Source organism: Sminthopsis crassicaudata, chromosome 4 (assembly GCF_048593235.1).
Source record: "Sminthopsis crassicaudata isolate SCR6 chromosome 4, ASM4859323v1, whole genome shotgun sequence".
NCBI lineage: Eukaryota > Metazoa > Chordata > Mammalia > Dasyuromorphia > Dasyuridae > Sminthopsis > Sminthopsis crassicaudata.
In genome coordinates this window covers 270,163,813-270,187,619 of record NC_133620.1, presented here as the reverse complement: position 1 = coordinate 270,187,619, position 23,807 = coordinate 270,163,813, and the positions used below count along the sequence as shown (strand labels likewise).

The 23,807-nt window shown below is 33.7% G+C and overlaps 1 protein-coding gene across 13 annotated transcripts in view; it reads left to right on the top strand.

Moving 5' to 3' along the window:
• CD2AP (CD2 associated protein) overlaps positions 1-23,807 on the top strand; it is a 156,866-nt gene that overhangs the window by 113,643 nt on the left and 19,416 nt on the right. For 10 of the 13 annotated variants that reach the window (XM_074310716.1, XM_074310712.1, XM_074310710.1 and 7 more), the window contains 2 exons: positions 3,645-3,820; positions 6,065-6,128. In XM_074310716.1, coding sequence (XP_074166817.1) covers positions 3,645-3,820; positions 6,065-6,128 — 240 coding nt within the window. Of the gene's footprint in view, positions 1-3,644; positions 3,821-6,064; positions 6,129-10,032; positions 13,106-23,807 lie in introns of those variants that run through there. The other 3 variants (XM_074310720.1, XM_074310721.1, XM_074310717.1) reach the window with 1 other exon arrangement.

Sequence of the window (23,807 nt, the reverse complement as noted above, 5' to 3'; positions counted from 1 at the left end):
TAAAGTTCTCCTTTTGTCTCTGAAGAGCAAATATAAAATGCTTTATTTGGCAATCAGAGTAGAGTTTGTAATCTAGCCCCTTCATATCTTTCCATTCTTTTTACACTTACTCTTTGATCCAATGATTCAGCCTTCTGATTGCTCTGTGAATAAGAAGCTCAGTCTCTTAGCTCTGGATATTTTCTCTTGTCTTCTAAGTCACTATTAGATTTTTTTTTTTCATTTTTTTGCTGAGGCAATTGGGGTTAAGAGATTTGCCCAGAGTCACACAGCTATCCAAGGCCAGATTTGAACTCAGGTCCTCCTGACTTCAGGGCTGGTGCTCTATCCACTGCCCTATCTAGGTGTCCTTTGTCTATTAGATTGTAAGCTTCTTGAGGGTAATAACTTTAACTTATCTTTTGCATCTTTATGTATCCCTATCTCTGAAGACAGTTCCTGATACATAGGCATTTAATGTTTATGGTTGATTGATTTTTTTTTTGATTGACTGTCCTAAAATAAAAATTAACTGATTTAGTGACTGAAGGTTTAAGGAAATACTTAACCAAGTATTATTCATTATATTGTAAAAATAGAATAGTAGTCATTACTAGTCACACTACATATGTATATGCCTTCATCATATAATATTGTTAATCATTAATTGATACTGGGAATAGTGTATATTCTCTAAATCATTGAGGTTTACATGTTCAAACATGTAGAACCACCCACAAGGAGATTATAAAATTTTTACTAATTCTGATAGAGAAATGTTTTGCTAAATAATAATATCTGGAAATGCTTAGAGATATTATCTTAATTGATCCTCACTACAACTTGAGGAAGAAGATAGGTGCTTTTACTATCCCTATTTTACAAATGAAGAAAACTGAGGAAGACAAAGGATCAGTGATAACTCTCAGCATCGTTCAACTAGAAAGTTTTAGAGGCTGCATTTAAATTTAGGTCTTTCCAAATCCAGTTCTAGCACTTTATTTGCTGAGCCCTTAGATGTATAGTAGGGAATATTTTGCAAAGAGAAAAGCAAAACTGGGAACTGAGTTATATGATATATAAAGGATGCCCTTTGCCCTCTATTACTGAAAATTATTTTCATATATGTATTTTTTCACAATTGATATTACTGATGATGTTACTAATGCTGTAAGTAGAATCATTTAAGTACTATAAAATCATCTTTTTTTCTTTAAAAACGAAATGAAACCAAACCAAACTATGTAATCAGATTTTTATTACCTTTAATGAGCTGTGATGTTCTTCAAACCCAATGCATTTATTTTCTGTCTTATTTTAAATATTATAATAAGTTAAGAGGCAGCTAAGTGATACAGGGGTACTGGACCTAGAGTTATTAATATCTGAGTTAAAATCTAGCCTCAAACACTTAGTAGTTTTGTGACTTTGTACAAGTCACTTAGCCTCTATCTGCCTGTTTCCTTTTCTGTAAAAATGGATCTAATAATTCTTCCCAGAATTGAAGTAAATAAGATACTATTTTTAAAATGCTTTGCAAACCTGAAAGCATTACATTAATGCTAGCTAATATTAATAGCCAGAATATATAACTTCCATTTTACTGAAGTAACTTTGTATAACTTCCCATTTGTGAAAATATTTTTACTGTAATAACTTGGAATATTAAGTTATTCAATTGTAACAATAATAATGTTATCTTTTAGTACTTTGCAAAAAACTTTATCTTAGAAAAATTATTAACTGTCCAGTGTTTGAGATATATTCCTTTATTATTCATTCATTTATTTGTGAGACAGTCATGGGTTAAGTGACTTATCCAGGGTCACATAACTACTAAGTGTCAAGTGTTTGAATCTGTATTTGAATTTAGAGCCTCTTGACTTTAGGGTTGGTACTTTATCTACTATATCATCTAGCTGCCTGTTCTCCCTTTATATGAATGTTTTATAGATGTTTTTTGATTTTATATGACAGTTAATCCAGATCTATCTCCACCACTACTCACTGACTTCACTTATAACAGAAAAAGTTAAAATCAATTTAGCTAGCGGCAGCTAGGTGGCTCAGTGGATAGAGCACTAATCCTGAAGTCAGGAAAACCTGAGTTCAAATGTGACTCAGACACTTAACACTTCCTAGCTGTATAACCCTGGGCAAGTCACTTAACTCCAATTGCCACCCCCCCAAAAAAAATAATAAAGATTTTGGGGGGGGGAGCAATTATAGAGTCAACAGTCCTGATACTTAGTTCATAGAACCTAATCCCATTCCATATGTGCTCTATGGACATTCTTATTTGGATTTTTTTTGGGTCATGACTCTACATATATATATGTGTATATATATATATATATATATATATATGTAAAATCAGGCAATGCCATAAAATGTTAAACTCTACAAGGCCAAGGATAGATTACTATGACATTTCATCAGAGACTGTTTTCCATGTTAACATAATTCTAGTAATAAATTGTTTGAGATGATCCATCATTCAGCTATTTCTCAAATCATTCAATTATACAATTGCCTAGCTGATATCTCCCCATCTCATCTATAAAATGTCCTGATGGACTTAGCTAATGCTTTTCTGGAACCAAGGCACACTATTTCTTCCTGCGGGGGAAAAAAAGAAAGACAACGTGGTTAGTCTGTCATAAGTTCTTATCATCTTTTTTCTTCACATTCACCTTTAGTTTTAAAAAATTAGACAATTAGGGGCAGGTATGTGGTGCAGTAGATAGAGCACCAGCCTGGAAGTCAGGAGGACCTGAGTTCAAATTTGACCTCAGACACTTAATACTTACTAGCTGTGTGACCCTGGGCAAGTCACTTAACCCCAAATGCCTTAGCAAAAAAAGAAAAAAAAAGAAAGAAAATTAAAAGAAAACAAAACAATTACCCTATTCCTTAAAGAAAATCTTATTATCTCTCCTAGCCTCAGTTCATTCTGCCTTCTATAATTTGACTTCTTGTTTTCTTTTATATTATTCCTATTCCCATACTCTCTGTTTTAGTGAAATTGATATCTTAACATTCTTCACATACAATATCCCAGCTCCTCTCTCCTTGCCTTTATGTAGGCTCTAACCAGCCCCCCTTTCTCTCCAGTCTGGAATGCTCTCTCCTCACTTTTATGACTATGAATCCCCAACTTCCTTTGAAGTAAAACTTAGGTATGACTTCTTAAATTCATCTTTCCTGATCCTCTCCTGTTATTAGTCCTTTCTCCTAGAAAATACTTTGTGATTTTTGCATTTACTTCACTGCATGTATCTTATCAAACCAAATATAAGTAAGCTCCCTGAAGAACAGAGATTTATCTTTGAATCACTAACATTTAGCATAATGGAATATGTATAGTAAGCCCTTAATATGGTTTTTTGAATTAAATTCTGAGCTTTAAAAAAATCTTTATTCTTAAAAGTTCATTACTTTTTTTTTTTTTTTTTGTATTCATTACTTGCTCTTCTTTTCATCTTTGAAGTGTTTTTTAATGTCTTGGATTTATGAGTAAACTTCCTCTGTATCCTATTTCTTTAAACAACTCCCCTCTTTCTTAGTTAGCATACTGCTTTCTACATGGCTTTTAAGCTATTTACTGTACAATATAGTTTTGCCTATATATTGGTTACTTTTCTTTTCTTTTTTTTTTTTTTCAGGCACCTGGGTATACTTCAGGTTCTGCAGCTTCATGTCCTAGAACAACTTTCCTCAGTTCAGTAGATGCCAAAACAAAAGGAGAATTTGATGATGGGAAGAGAAACATACTAGATGACCTCAGAACACAAGTTGTTGAATTACTGTGTGTTGTAGAAGCAATCAAAAAGGAACATGGGTAAGTTTTGCTTTTTCTCTTGGAGGAGTATTATTTAATTCATGGTATATCAACCTAGAAGGGATATTAGAAAACTAATGATGTGTTTGTTCCTCTAATTGTAAGTAAGCTCTAAAAATAGATTAGGACTCAAAACATTTTTCTAATGCTATAGCAACAGAATTTTATTTTTAAATAGCATTTTATTTTTCCAAATATATGTGAAAATAATTTTTAACATTTGTTTCTATATAAGATTTTGTATTCCAATTTTTTTTCTCTCCCCACTTTTCCCTTCCCAAGATAGCATCCAATGAATATAGGTTAAATATATACAACCCTTCTAAACATATTACCACATTTCTCATTCACCACAGAATTTTAAAACAGAAATTATGTTGGTTATTTGTAGGTTATCCATATCAAAGAATCTGTGATTACATTCCAGGGAGTAGAAAATTTAAACAATGATTACCTACTTCTGCAGATTGCTATAATCCTTTTGGGACAATAATTCTTAATAATTTTTTTTAATAAACAGGTATATTTAAAAGTTTAGATTGTATTATCTATAACATTTGATAAATGTTAATTATATATTTAGAACTTTTATTTTCCCTTGGAGTTCAAATAATACCATCCCTATACTTTACAAAAAATGTAGATTTTGTTTTTTAGTACTTTTCATAAGATATTATTGAAAGCATTCTTTTCTAGTATACATTGTAGAAACTACCTTAAAATGTAACATTGATTTTTCCTGACAGTTTTTATGTATCCCACTCTGGAAGGAATAAGGACTGTGTAGTTGAAAAATAGCACGTTGAAACAACCACATGTCATTTGTAATATAAAGTATGCAGCATTAATTTGTAAACAGAGTTAACCATGGTGTGCAAACAATAAGTGCATAATTGTTGAATAATTGTAAGAAATATTTCTTAACTGACGTAGCAAAAGTATTATTATTACAAAATTTCAAAATTTTATCTAATAATGAAAAATGACAAAAATAAGTATATGAATATATGATAATCTTTAAAAGTTTAGGAACTTCTGGTTTTTAGTTTTGGATTTCTCACATTTTTTGGTTCTTAATGAAATCTGTCCTGGCCTGGTTTTGATACATGCTTGGAGTCTTGGTCCTAGGAAAGTTGAGGATAATGGATTCTTTGGGTTCAGGAGTTTTGAGTTGCCCTAGGATTAAAGCGGGTCAGGTGTCTAGAATAAATTTAGTACCTCTATGGTAAGCTGTGAAGGGGGAACCACCAGGCCATTTAGGGATAGCAAATGGACCCAAATCAAAGATCAAGTAGATCAAAATTTCTGTGTATATCAGCAGAAAGGACAGGCCTGTGAGTGACTGCTGAGCTGCCCTCCTTAGGTGAGATAAGGAAAAAAATCCAGTCTTAAATCAATAAATTCAAACTGTGTTTATTATCTCACAAACAGCCAATACACATACATATACACTCAAAATACTTAAGTAATTTGTAATTTCATGTGTTTGGATAGTAGTTCTCTACCTATATAGTTTGCAACCCCCAGCCCTTAAAAAATGTTACATAATTAGTTTCAGTAACTGAAAATATTCTTCACCTAATGATGAGTTTCTTTATCTGAGCTAACAAACCTTGGTAAAATAAGTGTCTGCTTCATCATTGTTCTGTCTTAAAAGCCTTTCCAGTTTGTTATAGTATGCTGAATTTTATGTGTTGAAAAAATAACTTTTAAAATCCCAGTGTTAGGCTACATTGAATTGAGGTATGTATAACAATTGGTAGTTGTATGAGCTTTTCCTTCATTCAGCTTAGTTGAAGCCAGAGTTAAATTTTGAGAAACAAATTCTTGCCTGCCGCCTTACCATTACTATAATATATACTTCATTTCAACAGTATTTCTTTTAGAAATTATCAATATTAGGTGTATTACTATTGTGAAGTAACTTTCTTTTAATTAAAAATCTGCCCTAGCGTGGTAGATAGATTGATGTCATGATATTTTATTACACACTGCATTAAATTTCATTTGTATTTACAAAGTCAATCCAAGAAAGACCATATTAGTTGAATGCATAGACTTTGTTCAAAGCTTCCTAAAATTTTCTTTTTACTTTTTTAAAGTTTAATTTTGTTACTAAATGTTTAAACATTTCAATTTTTTTATTACTTTACTGATATTTGAACTAGAAATTTAAAATGTATACATATTGACATGGCCATTTTTACTTCTATACATATCTGAAAAGCTATTTTTGGTTTTTAGGAAGGAACTGGAAAAACTAAGAAAAGAATTGGAAGAGGAAAAGACAATTAGAAGTAACCTAGAGGTAATAAAGTTTTAAAATATTCTGACATGATTCAGCATCAAAATGAAAATACTAGGGGGTACTAAACATAATGAGTATCTACATCATGTAGAATATGGTACTTTATACTGTTGAAAAAGGGATTATTGTGTTGCTTTTAAAATTTTAAAAGGGAGAGTCAAACAGCTTGGCATAGTGAATAGAGAGCCTTCATCAGGAACATCCCAGTCCAGGACCACCTTTGACACTTAATGACTATGTGACACTGGATAAATTTCTTCTCAATGCTTCAAACATCTCTCAAGATCATAAATTGAAAACCAGTTGCCTGTTTGAATTGGATGGAATTTCTTGATTGGGAATCCACAATATCAATAAAATTACATGGGAGAGGGAGGAAATGTCATCGAGAAGTTTGGTCCTGTCTTTTGGTAAATTATAGCTTATTTAGAAAATAGAACATATGTATGTGGGAAAGAAATTGTTTTTTATATGTTTATCTCATTGTGTTTTCAAATGCTAAGTCTTACCATATTTTCCTTCTGGACAATTGCAGTAGGTTTGTAAGAATAGTTTTTGCTTCCACTTTCTTCTCATCTAATATTTCCTTCATGTTTCCCCAAACTAATCTTCCTTATACATAGATCTGGTCCTTATTCTTCTGCTAAAAAGTTTTCAGTGGTTCCCTTTTCCTTGCCAGGTAAAGTTATAGAAACTTAGCATTCATGGTCTTCCACAGTGTGTGGAGTCTAATGAATTTTCCAGCCTTATTTCATAACAGATCCCCTTCTCATATTCTCTATTTCAGCCAAACTAAACTGTTTGCCTTCTCATACATAAATATTTCACTTTTTCCTGAAATCTCTTTTCTAAGCTCCCCAAATTTCTGCATGTTCTTTCAAGTCCAGTTTAGAAGTTAGCAAGGATCTCTCATAGTCCTTTGGTTGTAACTGCTATACATTTGTGTATTATTTTATGTTAGTCATATAATTTTCTGTTTATCATTTATAGAGACTATATGCTTTTAGCTGCTTAAGAAACACACTACGATTTGTCTAAAATTTCTTTTCTGTATCACTTATGTCATAGTAAAATATATTGGTAGTTCTATTTAATTGAATGGATATTAATAAATAACAACTGATTTAGTTTAAAATCTTTTGGGGAGAGAATTGGAAAAACATAGACTGATAAAAGCATTAGCAGATTTTTGTGGTTCTGAGGTACTTGCTTAATAAGTATTAGGTTTACTTAACATTCATTTTTCTTTTAATTGAATGGAATGTTTCTAGCAAATTGAGTTGTAAAGAAAATATAATTTTATTAATAAATTAGATAATTCCTACCTGATTCCCCCAACTGCTAATAATATTTTAACATTTAATATGTATTAATATTTAACATTTAAATATATTCAAATAATGTTTAATTTTAAAATTAATATATGATTATATGATTATAATATAAATATTTTGATATTTAATATAATAATATATGCTTATATTGGTAATATTTAATATAATAACAATATATGCTTATATTGGTACTTGTTTTCTTTAGTAGAATGTGAAATTCAAGAATATGTATTATTCCATTCTTTGTATTTTAATTCTCAACATTTAGCATAATGCCCTGGTCATAAAAGGCACCTCAACTTTTGTTGATTAATATGGGATTTTAAAAATCATGAACTTAAATTTTTGTTTTAAGTTTTTGATCTGAAAGCTGCTGATGAATTATTTTTGACATAGTACTCTGCTATACCTGATTCTTGTTTTCATAAGGCTTTCTAGTTTTTAAAAATGGAAAAAAAAAGTGATTATAAACTCAGTAAAGTATGTGTTAAATATCTTAGACAAGATAATAGTGTATAGCTATCCAGATAAAAGAAAAATATTTCTGACTATTATTATTATACTTAATAGATCACATTTATATAATGCTTTAAAATTTGCAAAGTGCTTTATATATGTTATCTCATTTGATCTTTATAAAAACCTGATAAGATAGATGTTAGAGCATTCCAGAGATTTCAGGAGAGTAAGCCATTTGTCCAATGCCACAGCAACTGTCTGTGTCGGTTTGGGTCTTCCTCTTTTCATGTATTCTATCCATTGCATTACCTCCCTGATGCTAATATGGTGCTTTATTAAAATGACCAAAAAAAATACTGAATAAGATGGGTGAATTACTTTTTTTTAAAAAGACCAAAAGATCCAAAATATTAAAGTACAGAAAAAGTCCACATGGTCATTTACCTCATATAATAAAGATACTATTCAGGTTGAAGTCCTTAAAATTTTAACCATTATGCTACATATTGTAGCTCCAAAAACCTTAAGAAGATTTTTCTTACTTCACATATATAACAACATACAAAAACTTCCTGTCAACACACATGCGAAGTTTTCTAGGCATTTAAGTAGCTATATATTTTAATTAAAGCCCTATGAGAGGAGATAACATGTAAAGACAAATATTTAAATGTCATATTTGCTTCTCAGATTCTCCTTCATTGTCTCTTAATATGGTGTCCTAATTTCCTTTCATCATCTCTTGACACTCACTAAGACTTTGCTCGTTCTATACATAGTCCTTTGGTTGTACCTGCTATATATTTGTGTATTATTTTATGTTAGTCATATAATTTTCTGTTTATTATTTATAGAGACTATATATATGCTTTTAGCTGTTTAAGAAACAGACACTATGCTTTAGCTAAAATTTCTGTTGTTTTACTCATATCATAGTAAAATAGATAGGTTTATTTAACTGAATGGATATTAATAAGTAAAAACTGATTTAGTTTAAAATCTTTCCCTATCCTCTTTCTGCTTTAGGCTGTACTTCTTTCCCTGAATGCCCTCCTGGCTCACTGGTCATATATCCAAGGAGTCAGAATAGTCCTTACTCGTCACTTCCAGACTCTTTCTACCAACTTATATAAGCAACTTCTTTTTTCTTTGACATTCACACTATTCAAATTTATCACTCACCCCACTAGTGGGTTTTTGACATTTGAGTTCAATACCCAATTCACAGTCTGTCTTTCATGTAGGACTATATACCAATTTCTTAGTTCCCTATGTTATAAATACAAGAGTTGATCCTTCCCTTTGACTTGATGTCATAAGGGTTCCACTTCACTTGCATGAATTCTGAAATTCCTTTATCTGAACATAACTTTTCATCTTCATCATCTTCACCATTCCTTCCACTAGTCATTTCTTACCCAGGCCATCATATCCTACATTGTATTTCCCTTCCCAAGGTGAACTATCTCATCTCTGCCCTGTCCTCTCAGCACTTTGACCTCTTGGCATGTTGTCATCATATTTTAACAAACCCCAGCCATAGATCAATCACTACACCTTTGTTCTTCTTCTCTGACTTCTGTTCATGGAATATAATTGCAGGAAATCAAGAAACTCTGTAAACTAGGTTCCTTATAAATTAGGTATATTAATTTAACTGGGCCCTAAGTGAAACAAAGCAAATTTTTTTTCCCCTCCCTAATCAACTCACATTCTCTGGAACAGGTGATCAATTCAAAAAGGTTGAGGGATTGATCCAAAATCACATGGTTATTCCATTGCACAGGGTAGGAGCTTTATTATTGCTTCTTGACTGTTGACAAAAACTTCCTTCTTTATTGATCTATGAAAATATTTACCCTCTGTAAGTGTGAAATCTTTGTACAAGTTTTCAGTGCCTCTTGACCATGGCATTGGTTTCTCATCAAGTTCATGGGAATTAAACTTCAGGTACTTTAAGATAATGGAACCTGATAACTACTATGGTCTATACTTATTTTGTCATTGTTGAAAATGTAAAAAGATCAAGTTATAAGATTTAGGGGTAAGACAGAGAAGCTTTAATACAGCCAAGATGCCACTGTTGCTTATGCTCTGTTTTTCCTTTTTAGGTGGAAATAGAAAAGCTGAAAAAAGTAGCCCTGTCTTCTTGAGGGAGGTGTGACGTAGACTCAGTGTTCTTCTTTGGCCAGGGATTCATAAACGAGAATATGAACTGAAAACTGACTTGTTTACTTCCAAGTAACAAAAGATTTTTGGCGTGCTATAGGGGGAAAAAATGAGTACATGAGTTTTCATATCTTACAGAAGGGGAAAGATGAAAATTGTGTATTTTATTTTATTTTATTTGCCAATATGAAAAAGAGGCCTTATTTCTTACTGTGCTGGAATTGCAAACCTCTTTTTTCCTGGTTTGCATGAAAATACTACTGAACCTGTATAAAAAGGAGAGGAAGTTGGTAATAGATTTTTATTGAATACCAACAGTGTAATTTTCAAAGACGTCTATACTATAAATAGGTTGATATATATCTTCAAGTAACCTGCAAAATAGACTGTGGGAGGGACACATTAGCTTAATAATCACTAACTTGTAGAAATTATTTTTCCCATAGTGCAAAAGGGACATAGGATATTTGTATGTGTATATATGTATGTATATTAAAATATATATATATATTTTATTTTTAGCTTTCCTACCCAAGATTACACTGTTGTGCCTATATGTCTGCAGTGCTGTTTATCATTTGGGTGACAAAACAGAAATGTGTTAGCTATAAAGCAGATGAATCAATCACATATGCAAATTTAAATAGCTTATGAAATAAAGTAAATTTGATAGTTGAAATATTTCATGCCATTTGCACTATAGGGTTCAAAAAAGGAATTTATTAAACTGTATTTCAATCATTAAGTATATTTTTAAAAGAATAAGATATTCTTAAATCTGTCATAGCTAAGCAGCCAGAAAGTTGTCCCTTCAGTTCAATGTGCTTAGAAACTGTAGCACATTTAACATGTAAACACCAGCCTTATTGCTGTATTTCTCTGCTTAATCAAATATTACCTAGCCTATGGTCTTATAATTTAATCCTCTCCCCTTTTAAAGTACCATTATTAAAATAAAATGCAAATCTTTAGGAAATTCATCAAGAGTTCATACTTTCAGAGCAGTCAACTCATCATGTAAATATTCAATTTAAGAAATATTATTTGCCTAATTAACTTTTTGGAGTTAAGTTGAACTGTCGAGTACATATTAACTTTATAAAGAATGCTGTTTTACTTCAGAGATCACAGTGTCATCACATTTGTTCTATCATCACATTTGTTTTTTAAAGTATTGCATTTTCATAAATCACATGGTCAACATCTCCTTAAATTCACCAACCTTGACACAATTTTAAAATATATTCCTAAAAATATGTCAAAACCCTCAAATATGAACATAGTCCTACTTAGGATTTATAGTTTTACTGGTAACTAATGTCTTTTTAAAAGCATAGCTGCAGTTTAAAAGTGTAACTCCATTATTGCAAATAGCCAGTAGATTTCCAGCGGATAAAATAAGACTTATGATGGGTTGTAGGGTGGCTGTGCCAGAAAGTTGTAATTTTTTTTTCCTTGTTATTTCAACTTAAAACTTAATACAAATTTTTCGCTTTGCAATTTAATTTTGTACAGCTGAAATGTTTGGGTTTTTTTAAATTATAATTATTTTCCCCCAGTACAAGATAATCAAAATACTGATTCATATTGATGTTGAAATAATGCATATATTGCTTTTGGGAGGAGCTGATTTGGTTAAATAAGTATGTGTTACCTCATTATGAAGGTCATAGATTTCTGTCCCAATCAAATCATTACCCATCAAAATTAGCGACCATTGTTCCATGTATTTGACCAAGCAAATGAAGATTTTTTTTTATCCAAACCTTTTCCCAAAAAAACATTCCTCTCCCCTTCCCTGCCTTGGTTTTAATGATAGACACATAGTGCTAAAGGAAAAAAAAATTAAGCTCTCTACAATCTAGGAATCATCTTCATTAGAAAGTATGTTCAAGGAAGTTTTTCTTTCTTTCCTTGGTTTGCTAGTAGTAAGATCATTCATAAGTTAATTAAAACACATCAGGACAGTAAACTTGTTTTTTAAATATGAGATTTGCAAAAAATCTTTAGAAGAAAGTCACTGGTATCCATTAGCTGCTCTATCCCTAACTTCCTAAGGAAAAGAAAAAAGCAGTTGCATTAAATGGTCTCCACTTATCTGTCTTCATTTAAAGAAGAAAAATGTTCCTTCAGTATGGCAGCTTGCCAATACAGTTTTGGGGTATTATATATAATGTCACTAGAAATTCATGTTCATGAGAGCTGTATCATCATATTATTGTATATAGAAATACAATATGTAGGAATGTGGAATTTACATTCTGAAAGGGGTGCAATTTTCATGAGTTGATTAAATGTTCTTGTCAAATGTGCACACATAAGCACAAAGCTTTGAGTCAACTATGTGATATCTGTGGTGGCCATTAAAATGCTGAAATATCTGAGAATGCACTGCATATACAAGTATGCCACAGTTTTTGACATGTAGCATTGGTTTAGTATTCACATATCCTAAAAACATCAAAGATGAATACTCCCAATTTTAAAAATATTTGTTGTGTCTGTATTTTTTTTATTTACTATTAAGATTTCTCTGTTGATGAAAATGGAAAAATAGACCTGATGTCATAGAAATTTATTTTCTATTTTCTCACTGTGATCATAGCACAACAAAATGTGCTCCAAATTATATTTAAATGTTTTGTCCACATGAAAACTTACAATGGATGAGCAGAATAAGACAATCAGTTATACTCAGAAATGAAAAGTGTTACAATAATAAAATGGCCTTGTTTTGCTGTAGCAATAAAATGACCAAGTGCAATGACGTGATTTAATAAATCATCTTTCCAAAGCTGCTGCTATGAGTATTTTTAACCATAAAATGTCCTAATCTAATGCATTCCTCTCTCTTTTGCTGCTGTTGCATATTACTTTGGGTTTGATGAGTATTCCAACATTCCAAAATGTACTGAATTCAAAGTCAGTGTAAACATATTCTTGTGTTTACAGATACTGTAAAATGCATGTTTTCCCTGGAAAAAAAATTCAAATAAAAAGAAAATACTGCTACTATATGCGTGTTTTTTGTTGTTTGAGATATTTTCTATTAACACAATTGTATTTGCTTGTGTTTCAGGAAATAGTTGGATCTCACCATAATTTAAAGCTTTGATAGATAATATTTGGAAGTTCTAAGTTTAAAAATGGAAGTATTTGATAATGCAGTGAAATGACCTTAAACAGTGTCTAGGCTCATGGAAACTGAATTAGAAGATAAAATGTCCCCCATAACTTTATACCTAATTTTGGATTTAAGTATTATAATCTATAACTATAGGCATACCACTTCGATTGGTCCATGATCTCAGTGTGGATACTCTGTAAGAGATTGTAGTCATTCAACTTGACTGTCCATGGCTTTTAAATCCTTCTTAAAGGGATCAGACTTTTTTACAGATTTCTTAGTATTTCCTGAATAGTATTGCCACAATTGTACTACACCCTCCACCCCCACTTCCCCAAATCTACTTTTTCAGTCACTTGGAATTTTGACTCTTTTAATATTATATTCCTTGATCCACACACAAAAACTTCAACCAGAATAATGTTAGTCTTGAGAAATGGGCTTAGGCATCCTAGAACAAAGTAAGTTAGGATTATTGAAGGTGCTATACAGTGTAGAGCTCACCAACAAAGGAGATAGAAAATGTCAGTTTATGGGTGAGCTCTGTGACCTGGAAACAAGACAGGTGGACAGAATTACCATAGTATCAAACCAGCTGGGCATGAGATAGTTCCTAAGGAAACAGAGCTTTAAATGGTCTTGGGGGAGGCAAGCTTCAGGCTAGGACTTTGAATGGACTTGGCAGCCAAATCAAGAAAAGGTATTGATAAAGATTTCTTTAATAAATATCTTTTTCATGATGATTATTCACCAAATGATGTCCCATTATTAACTAAAAATGTTAAGTCTTTGTAATGCCAGAGAAACTGAGGCAAGATTAGAGAGTTTTTAATATTTTATTTTGGAGAGCATGACTAGTTGGCTGGATTGGACTATTGTCTGAAGGTATTGTCTCAAAGTCCAGCAGGAAGCAAAGGATTCCAGGGATTCTTATATAGAGCTTCAGCAATAAGGGACACAAAGGAAAGGTGTGGGGATAGAGCACTGGTGAGTGGGAACTTCCAGGAATGAACCATAAATTTAGTTCTGAAAGGTCGGGGGTAAGGAATAATCATAAATTCTGATAAGTTGGGAGGCTAAGAGCCAAGATTTCTGAGAGAGAAAATACACCCACCTATCTTGAGATAAACCATCTGCATTTTATAATTCCTTGGAATACTAGTGGTCAGGAATCCCAGACCTAATTAATCTGTCCCAGTGGCAAGAAAGGGGGGGTTGCTACCAGGGAGACTGAGGCATAAGTTTTGTAACCATGAACTTTAGCAAAACAGTATTCCATGCCTTTAAAAGCTTTAAGTCACAATGTTGGGATTTGGTTAATCAAGAAAGGAAATAAAAGATTCATTTTTAGTCACTGTCCACCAGGTTTTCTTCTAAAGGAAGGGCTACACAGTTTGCTAAAGGAAATTTTTAGTCTACTGGCCAGTTCACTTGTACAATATCTGCCCACTATTTAACAATTCATTGAATACATTCACCTAGGTAGATAAATGGTGTAGAGCCCAGCTTCTTAGACAATGGTTCACATGACTGAATGTGAGATTGATTTATCAATAGAGGTTTAATTTGTATACCTATTATATATACTATATACCCAGGGTCATGTAAAAATTTAATGGGTTTGAATAGTAGTTGTGAGTAGACAAATTTTTAAGAAGCCTTGATATAGTGGATAAGAGCTCTAGGCCTAGAGTTGTAAATTCACATTGAGCTTCAGACACTTCTATTTGTATAAGGCCAGGCAAAGTCACTGTGCTTCTGACTCAATTTCCTTATCTGTAAAATAATAATAGCACCAACTTCCCAGGGTTGTCGTGAAGATCAAATGAGATATAATAGTAAAGTGCTTAGCACGGTCCCTGGCACTTAGTAAGTACTATATAAATGTTAGCTGCTATTATTTTTGGATGTGCACAATAGCTTGGTCAAAATTATAGATTAAGTGAAGTTTCTTAGGCTGGCCTTCCTCCTTTCCCTTTCTCTCCTCATTTAGTGTAATCTTCTAAAGCTCTGAGGCATCCAGTAACTTTGTGATCCTTAGTTTCCTCCATGAAAAGCTGCTTTGAAACAAGTTCAGTAAAATCTGTTTTGTCTGACAAAAATCAAGCTAAATATTAATTTATTACTAGGTGCAAGGAACACAAAAAGGAACAGTCCCTTTGTTCAAGTTTACATTATTTTTCTGGGGAAAACATTCACATAAGTTATATATAAAATTACAAGATTGAGGTTTTTGTTTTGTTTTGTTTGTTTTTGCCAGAAGAGGCACAACCAGTGGAAAGATCAGAAAAGGTTTCATGTCAAAGGTGATGCTTGGGTTGAACTTTAATAGGAACCAGGGTTTCTGAGAGACAGAAGTGAAGAATTGAATGTATTGCAGGTATGGAGATATAGCTTGGCAAAGTAAGAATAGGATGACAGGTGAAGAACAGAAAGATCTATTTTGGTTGAACCAAAAATTGGATGAAGGTGCAGTGTAGTATAATAAGCTTGGAGAAAGGTAAGTTAAGGTTATGAAGATTTTAGATGCTAAATAGAAGTTTGATCTAAGAGTAATTGGGAGTCACTGGGATTTATCAGACTGAAGAGATATGGTCAAACCTGCACTTTTAAGTTATGTTAGTATCTGTGTAGAAGTTGGATTCGAGGGAAAGAAGTTAAAGACCAGTAAGAAGTTACTGCAGAAGTGCAGTTTAGAAGTTAAGATCTGAATTACAGTAGTGCCTCTGTGAATGGAGAGATGTAAGATATTGTGGGAATAGGATCAATAAAACTTGATCAAATGTGTGGAATAGTTAAGGATAACTGAAGTTAACAGACCTAGAAACCAGAAATCAATAGTAGGTATTACATAAATGCTAGTTATCAATATTGTGGGATTGTCAAATGGGTTAGTTTACAAATATAGTCTACTAGAGAAATAATAAAATATAAATATCTTCATATAAGAAATAAAGATAAGTACACAGGCAAAAAAACTACCTCTTTTTCTCCCAAGTTTTTATAACTAAATCAAATTATTTACAGAACTACTATTTTTTTTAATAGTTTTACAGCAGGACTACAATTATAATCTTACATTGCTATTGAGGCAAAGAATCTCATCTAGTTAAAAAAAAAAAATCTAAGTAGAAGAATAATGGAATCTGGGAGGGGAAGACTCAGGGTTTCTCCTCAAAGCTGAAATGGCTACTATTTACATTCAATCTGAATCTGTCAAGACCAAAACAATGGCGAAATGGGGCTTAGTTTAGGATCTATGGTTTTAACCAATTAGAATCAGATTGGTTTTGGTTTAAGGCCTGGTGCTTAAGAGAGAAATCTATCCCATAAACCCCAAGATAATCCTGAGAGGATTCAGAGGTGCTAAAGAGTCAAAATAAGCATCTGTAAACATAAAGGACTTAATTTATGCTAAAATACTGTACTAAGCTCTGGGAATGCAAAAAAGGCAGTATCTTTCCTCAAGAAGTTCATAACCTAATAGAGACGATAAGCATATAGTTTAGATATACAAACAAGTTTTATATTGGGCAAATAGAAAAAAATTTGACAATGAAAGCACTAGAAGATAGGATTTTTATTGGTATATAAAGTCAGTCTATATAGAGATGAAGAGCAGCATTCCAGACATGGAGGACAGCCAAAAAAAAAACTCCCAGACCATAGAGTGTCTTGTTCTTGAAATAGCCAAGGAAACCAGTGTTAATGGGTGAAAGAATAGGTAGTAGGGTGTAAAGGGTTGAAACTCTTGAGTCAATGCACTCAAGAGGTTGGACAATAGAGCACTTGGGGTTAATTACTGATTGGACTATACTCTATAAGAATATGCTTGGAAAATGGCCCTTCCCACTATCCTGTGCTGGCCCAGTCGTTTTGGTGTATACAGAGAATTGTGGGAAGGACTAGGAGGTGCAGTGAGACTAGCCAGGGTCACTTCTGTGAGAGGACAAGGAGGTAAGGTCACAGAGATCCTACACATTCACACTCTTCACTTCTACTGCTAAAGACCAAGAATAAAGACTTGCTTATCCTGACTCTGATTGATTCTAAGGTACTCAGGGTGCTAACATGGTCACCACTGTAGGAAGTATGGTGTAAGGATCCCAGAAAAGTTGGAGGAGGGGTTAGGTTAAGTTATAAAGGGTTAAATAGAGGACTTAGTTTTTTATCTTGGTGGGGTGATAGTTCCTGGAGTTTATTGAGGTAAGGAGATAATATTGTCAGACCTGTGTTTTAGAAAACTCATTGTGGTGATAGATAGAGGATAGATTGGTATGGGGAGAGACTTTGAGGCAGGTGGAACCACCAGCCAGGGTAATATAGTAGTTCAGGCATGAGGTAATGAAGGCCCTGCCTTAGGGGAGTGGCAGTAGCAATGGAGAGAGAGGAGCCTATAGGAGAGATGTTGCAGAGGTGCAATAGATAAGATCTTGGCAACAGATTGGATTTGGGAGAGGTGAGAGATAGTGAAGAGTCAAGGACGAGTAATTAGGAATAATAGTGGAGTTGAGATGGAGAGGAGGACTTAAGGGAAAATGATGAGTTTGGTTTCATATATGTTGAGTTTAAGATGCTTACTGGATATCTGGTTCAGAATATCTGAAAAGCAATACTAGGGTCAGCAGAGAAATTGGGACAGGCTAGGCAGATTTGAGAATCATTGGCAGAGAAATGGTATTTAAATCCTTGGACATTATCATCAAAGAAATATGGAGGGAGAAGAGAGCCCAGGACAGAACCCTATGGGACACCTATGATTAGAAGGCTTGATGTGGATGACAATACAGGAAAAAAGGCTGAGAAGAGGTGGTTTGATAGGTTGGAGGAACCCTACTCTGATGAGTGGTATCTGGAAAACCTAGAGAAAAGAGAGTTAACAAGGAGAGGGTGATCATAACAGTGTTTTAAGACTACAGAGAAGTCTAGGAGAATAAGGATTAAAAATAGTTCTTTGGATTTGGTAATTAGATCATTGATAATGGGAGAGAGCAATTTCAATGAATAAGGTCAGAAATCAGATTGTAAGGGGTTCAGGAGAAGAGAGAGAGTTGTAGAGAAAGGGGAGGCATTTATTGTAGACAGGGTATTTTGAGATTAGCCGCAAAGTACAGAAGAAATACAGGATGATAGTGGGGATAACAGAATCAATTGCTGTTCTTTATAGGATGTGGAAGACATTTTGCAACATCTCTCAAATATAAAAAATACAAATAACAGTGCCACCACATTAGGGCAGGTCTTTAGCTTTTCATACCTGGATAATTGCAAAGGCTTGCTGCTGGGTCTTTCTTACCTCATTGCTACCCACATCAATTCATCATTAAGCCACCAGTAATTTTCCTAAAACATATGCCTCCTCTCCCTTAAACACACACAACAAACACATACTTCCAGTAGCTCTATTACCTCCAGGACCAAATACAAAAACCTATTTGGTATTCAGAATCCTTTGTAATTTAGCCACCACCTTTTCATTCTCCTACCCTAAAACTCCCCAATACATACTCTTTCTGGCTGTTTAGAACACAGCTTTCCATGACAGAAACTCCATGCTTGGAAGACTGTCTAGGTTTTCTTTAAAAAACAGCTAAAATCCCACTTTTACAGGAAATCTTTTTCTAACATTTCAATTCCCGTGCCTTCCCTTTATTAATTATTTCCTATTTAGTCAGCATAATTTGTATATATTTGTCAAATTGTTTGCTTCTTGAGGGCAGGAACTATCTTTTGTTTCTTTCAGTATCCCCAGCATTTGTTACACTTTCTGAGACATAGTAGGTACTTAATAAATGTTTATTTGATTGATTTGATATGAACATATTTGTGGATACTAGGGAATGTCAGTAGACAGGGAGAAACTGAAAATAAATGAGAATGGGGATGACGGAGATGGCAGTCTGTTGGAGGAAATGGGATAAAGTAGAATAGTTTAGGCAAGTCAAGGGATTAACTTGAATAAGTAGTAAGGCCATCTCGTCATGTAAAATGAGTGAAGGAGGAGGTGGCAGAAATCATCTGAGTAATTTGAGATGAAGTGAGAAAAAGAGGGAGCTCATGATAAATGGCCTTAATTTTTTTTTTCCTCTGTAAAATATGAGATGAGATTCTTAACTCTGTGGGAAGGGGGAGGGAACAGGGTCAGAGTGGTAGACAGTTTGAGAAGAAATGAAAAAAGTTTCTCTCTGAGAGAAACTCTGAAGAGAGTTGTCATGGAGTAGGGAAGAATAAATTGATAAAGGAGGCATACAAATACAGTAGGATTGTCTAGCAGCAGTGAGGGCTTAGTTGAGATTGTATAACATAATTTGTAATGCAGCACAACTGTAATTTTCCTCAGCAGCACATGTGTAAGAGTGGAGGTGGCAGACAATGGAATTGATGAGACTAAAGTTTGACAGGGTACAATCAGTGAAATAAGGGGGCTAAAGGTATCAAGAGAAGAAGACAATGCAGAATTGAATTGGTTTACAAGGGGGTCAAGATGGAAAGAGAAGAATATTGCTAGTGCAGTGGAGATAGTCTAGGAGACAGCTGAGAGGATCAGGGAATCGGAAGTCTTGGTGTGGGCAAAGAATAGGCTGTGGTGAGAGAGGACAGAGGAAAAGATGTAAAGCTGGTAGATTATGGCCAGGCGATAAGGGTATTTTAGATAAGGGTATTTGAAACATTGAACATGGAGGTAATACAATATGGGTAATGACAAGATAAAGGATATAACCAATTCTAATTGTAGAATTTCAGATAATGACAAGTTTTGTGAACCAATTTGAGTGATACATGTCATTTTACAGTGCCTGAAATTTTACCACATAATAACTAGTTACCTACTCCACCTAAGACTGGACATAGTCACAATACTGCAGTTAGGAAAACACTAAAGTTAAAAATGTTAAGCCTTTGGTCTGATACTATGTAACCCACATTTCTCCACTAATTCTCCTTGACTCTAGCCTAACTTCTCCTAGAATTGCACTTATTTTTAAAAATACACTTTTTTGGTACATATATGAGATGAATGAAGGAAATAAAATTACATTTTCATGTGACTAAAAATAATTTGTTTCAAGATTAAGAAATGCAAAAATATGACTAAAAGATAATATAACCTTGACTTGGAAAGAATTGAGTAATTTCTATACATTAGGCAACTGGTGGGAATCCAGAGACCTAGATCCTCATCCCTATTCTGCTACTAACTAGTGGGGTGACTTTGAGCAAATTGCATTATATCTCTAGTTTAATTTTAGAACATCTTCGAATTCACAGTCAAAAGAGAACTAAATCTAATCCAGTATTCTCGTTTAGAGGGACAAAATGATGTAGAAGGTGCTAGATTTTGAAGTTTATATCTCACCTCTGATTCTAGTTTAGAATATCTAGATATCTTAGCTTCCTGTTCTTTTCTGTCTTATCTCAAAATCCCTTGAACACTACCCTCCTCCAATTTCCCCCTGTAGTTCAGTCTTATTTTTTTTTTTTTTTTGGCCAGTCTCTCTACATGTATGCTTAATCTCACCCTCACCTGTCATCTCCAGCCAATTGCCTTCCACTATCATCTCATCTCTTATTCTCTCTAATCTTCAATTTAACACTAAAGATTGGATTCTTTCTTCCCTCCTGCCTTACAAATATGCCTAAGTATCTCCTATTTTTAACAAACAAAAACTTTATATATCCTACCATCCCTATTAGTTGCATCTCTTCCCTTTTTCAGCCAGCTTCTGTGAAAAAGTTTTCTACAGAATACTTCCATACTTTCAATACTTTCTAAGCCTCTGCAGTCTAACTTCTAACCTTACCTCTCTAAGGCTACTCTGTCCAAAAATGCCAACAGTCTTTTACATGCAAGTAAGCCTCTTGGCAAAAGCCTTGCACTCATCATTTCCGAAATAATTTTTCTTTCCCCCTTCTGAAACCTACTCCCTTCTGCACTTTCCTGAATACAGCAAGAGTACCACCATTCTTCCAGTCTCTTCTAGTCACCTTAAATTCCTCATCTTTTATATCCAGGCATTTGCCAAATCCACACTTGTACACCACTTACTCTTTCTACCCCTTTCTCTATTCTTAGCTACCACCTTCATTTATATCCTCATCACCTCTACTGGGACTATGAGAATAATGTACCATTTGGTTTCCCTACCAAAAGTTTCTACTTCATCATTCACCCAGTTGCCAAAGTAATTTTTCTTAAGTGTAAATTTAAACATCACACTCTCCCTTATGCAGTCAGCTCCATGATTATCATTATTTTTTAAAAAATAAAAAAGTAATTTTAAATGAGCATTGAACACTTTTTATAGCCTATTCCTTTCTTTCCAATCTTCTTACATATTTCTCCCCTTATGGGCTAAGCCATATTGGTAGTGATCCTCTTTCATCTTTGTGCCTTTACATTGGCTATCTCCCTCATGCCTGCAATGCTCTCCTCATATTCCTTCTTGAAATCCCTGGCTTCCTTCAAAAGTCAGCTCAAGCAGTACTTACACAAAGTCTTTTCTGATTCCAGTCCTCAGCTTCTAATATCCTCCCTACCAAAATTACCTTGAATATTACATTTGTACATGTTATACCCTCTCTTGCCTAAAATGCAAGCTTCTTGAGGACAGAGACTTGTTTTACTTTTTTGTAACTATTAGGCAAGTATTAATACTTTCCCAATCATTCATTTACATGATGATTATCAATCACTCCCTTTGAACCCAAGGAAAGAGGCAGGATCTTACATCACACTGCATTTAGAGTATAGAACCAAACTAAAGATGGAGTGACTTAATTTCTCTCATTTTCTTTCAGTTTCTTCAGTAAAATGGGAAAAATAATAGCATGTCTTTCACAGGGTTGTGTGAGGATAGAATAGAAAAATACAGACACTCAAGCAATTCAAGAGAACTACTTCTATAGATTAAGACTCAGATCAGATTGATTTGCTCCAGGTCATAGGTGGTCAGTAGTAGATTAAGAATTTTAACTCAACCCAAGTCCACTTGATTACACCACTCATTCCACTTTCATTTGACCACTGGTTCTACATCATGCAGGGGAGCTACCCTTGTGGAGAAGAAACTTGACAAATTGTTACTGTAAGGAAGGTAAGCCCAATACACACCTTCCTCAGTGCTCCCAACCCTGCTTACAGCTTTCCCATGAAGTCATTGTTTAGGGAAATGACCTTTGTAGAAAAGTGATCTCTTTAACTATTAACCCTCCTTAGCAGCTGTAAGTTCAGCAGACTTGGAAAAGAAAGTTTCTCACCAAGATCCTTAGCAATGTCAAATAGTTCAATATTAGAAACAGATAGGGTTTAATTAACAGATAGGGTTTAATTTAACAGATAGTAATAATTTCTTGATGTCTAAAGAAATGGAACATGTGTCATCGTATATCCATTTTGTTTTGACTACAAAATATACTGCAGCCCATGTTCAACCAAGAGTTGGCCATTTCTGCTAAGGTTGCAGAATAATCATTGTTACATAGTTACATAATTTCAGGATTGTCTTAAGTGTCTAGAAAGTCTAGACTATCCAAAATGGAACACATAGGTTGAGGCTCATTTACTCATACACTGTTACATAGTCAACAGAAGACAAGCTATTCAGGCATTTATTTCAAATTCGCCAATACAAAGAAAACCTGATAGATCTATGAACATGCCTGTAATGTTCTTTAAAATATAATGTTCTCTGGGAGCAGGTTCTTGGGAGCTTCTGGAGGCAGCCTTCCTTTCAGTTCAGAATAATCATCCCAAATGCAGTCAGGAGTTAAATCCTTTATTGTCTCCTTCAAAATCTTATCCTTCACTTGGGGCTTGGCTAGTTTTCTGGAGGCCTTCTGTAGTCTTGGTTCCGAGAGCTTAAGCTGCCATCTCTGGCTTCTGAATCTCCTGAAGTGCATCCTGGTTGAGATTCCTGCCTTATATATGCTCTCTTAAAGGTGTTAATCTTATGGAACTCTAGTAAGTACTAAGTACATTAGTAATAGATTAGTGAACTAGAGAACTGTTAAATACCATGCTAAATTAAATAATTGACTTAGCACCTTGTAAGAATCCTAACACATGCCAATCAGGAGTTAGCCAGATGTATAAAATGATGAATATATATATATATATATATATGTGTGTGAATATACATGCAAATTTGTGCAGGTTCTTTCATGCATTTCTTGGTCATATCTGCTAATTCAATTATTCTGCCTATTATTTCTGCCCCCTCCCATGATAAATGAAATAAATTTTGAACAGAGTATTATTTTACCTCTCAACAGTGATGTACACTGTTATGGTCCCTAGGCCTCCTATCGCATTTATTATGTGCAATAAATAATCTACCCGACTGCCAACTATAAAACAGTAGTTATCAGAGCATTAAAAAAAATCCAAAACCAAGAATATGATTAAGGCCTTATCTTCATATTATCATAAGGGCCATGCTTACCAGAAGCAAGAGTTTGAAGTTCATTTCAGGTGCCAAGGCTCATTCTTAGGTAGTGGTTTTGTTTCTGCCAATAGCCGGAATTACTATTCCAAAATAACTGTCAACAGTAAAAGACTAGTGGGTTTTTGTGTCTATTCATTCCTTCTGT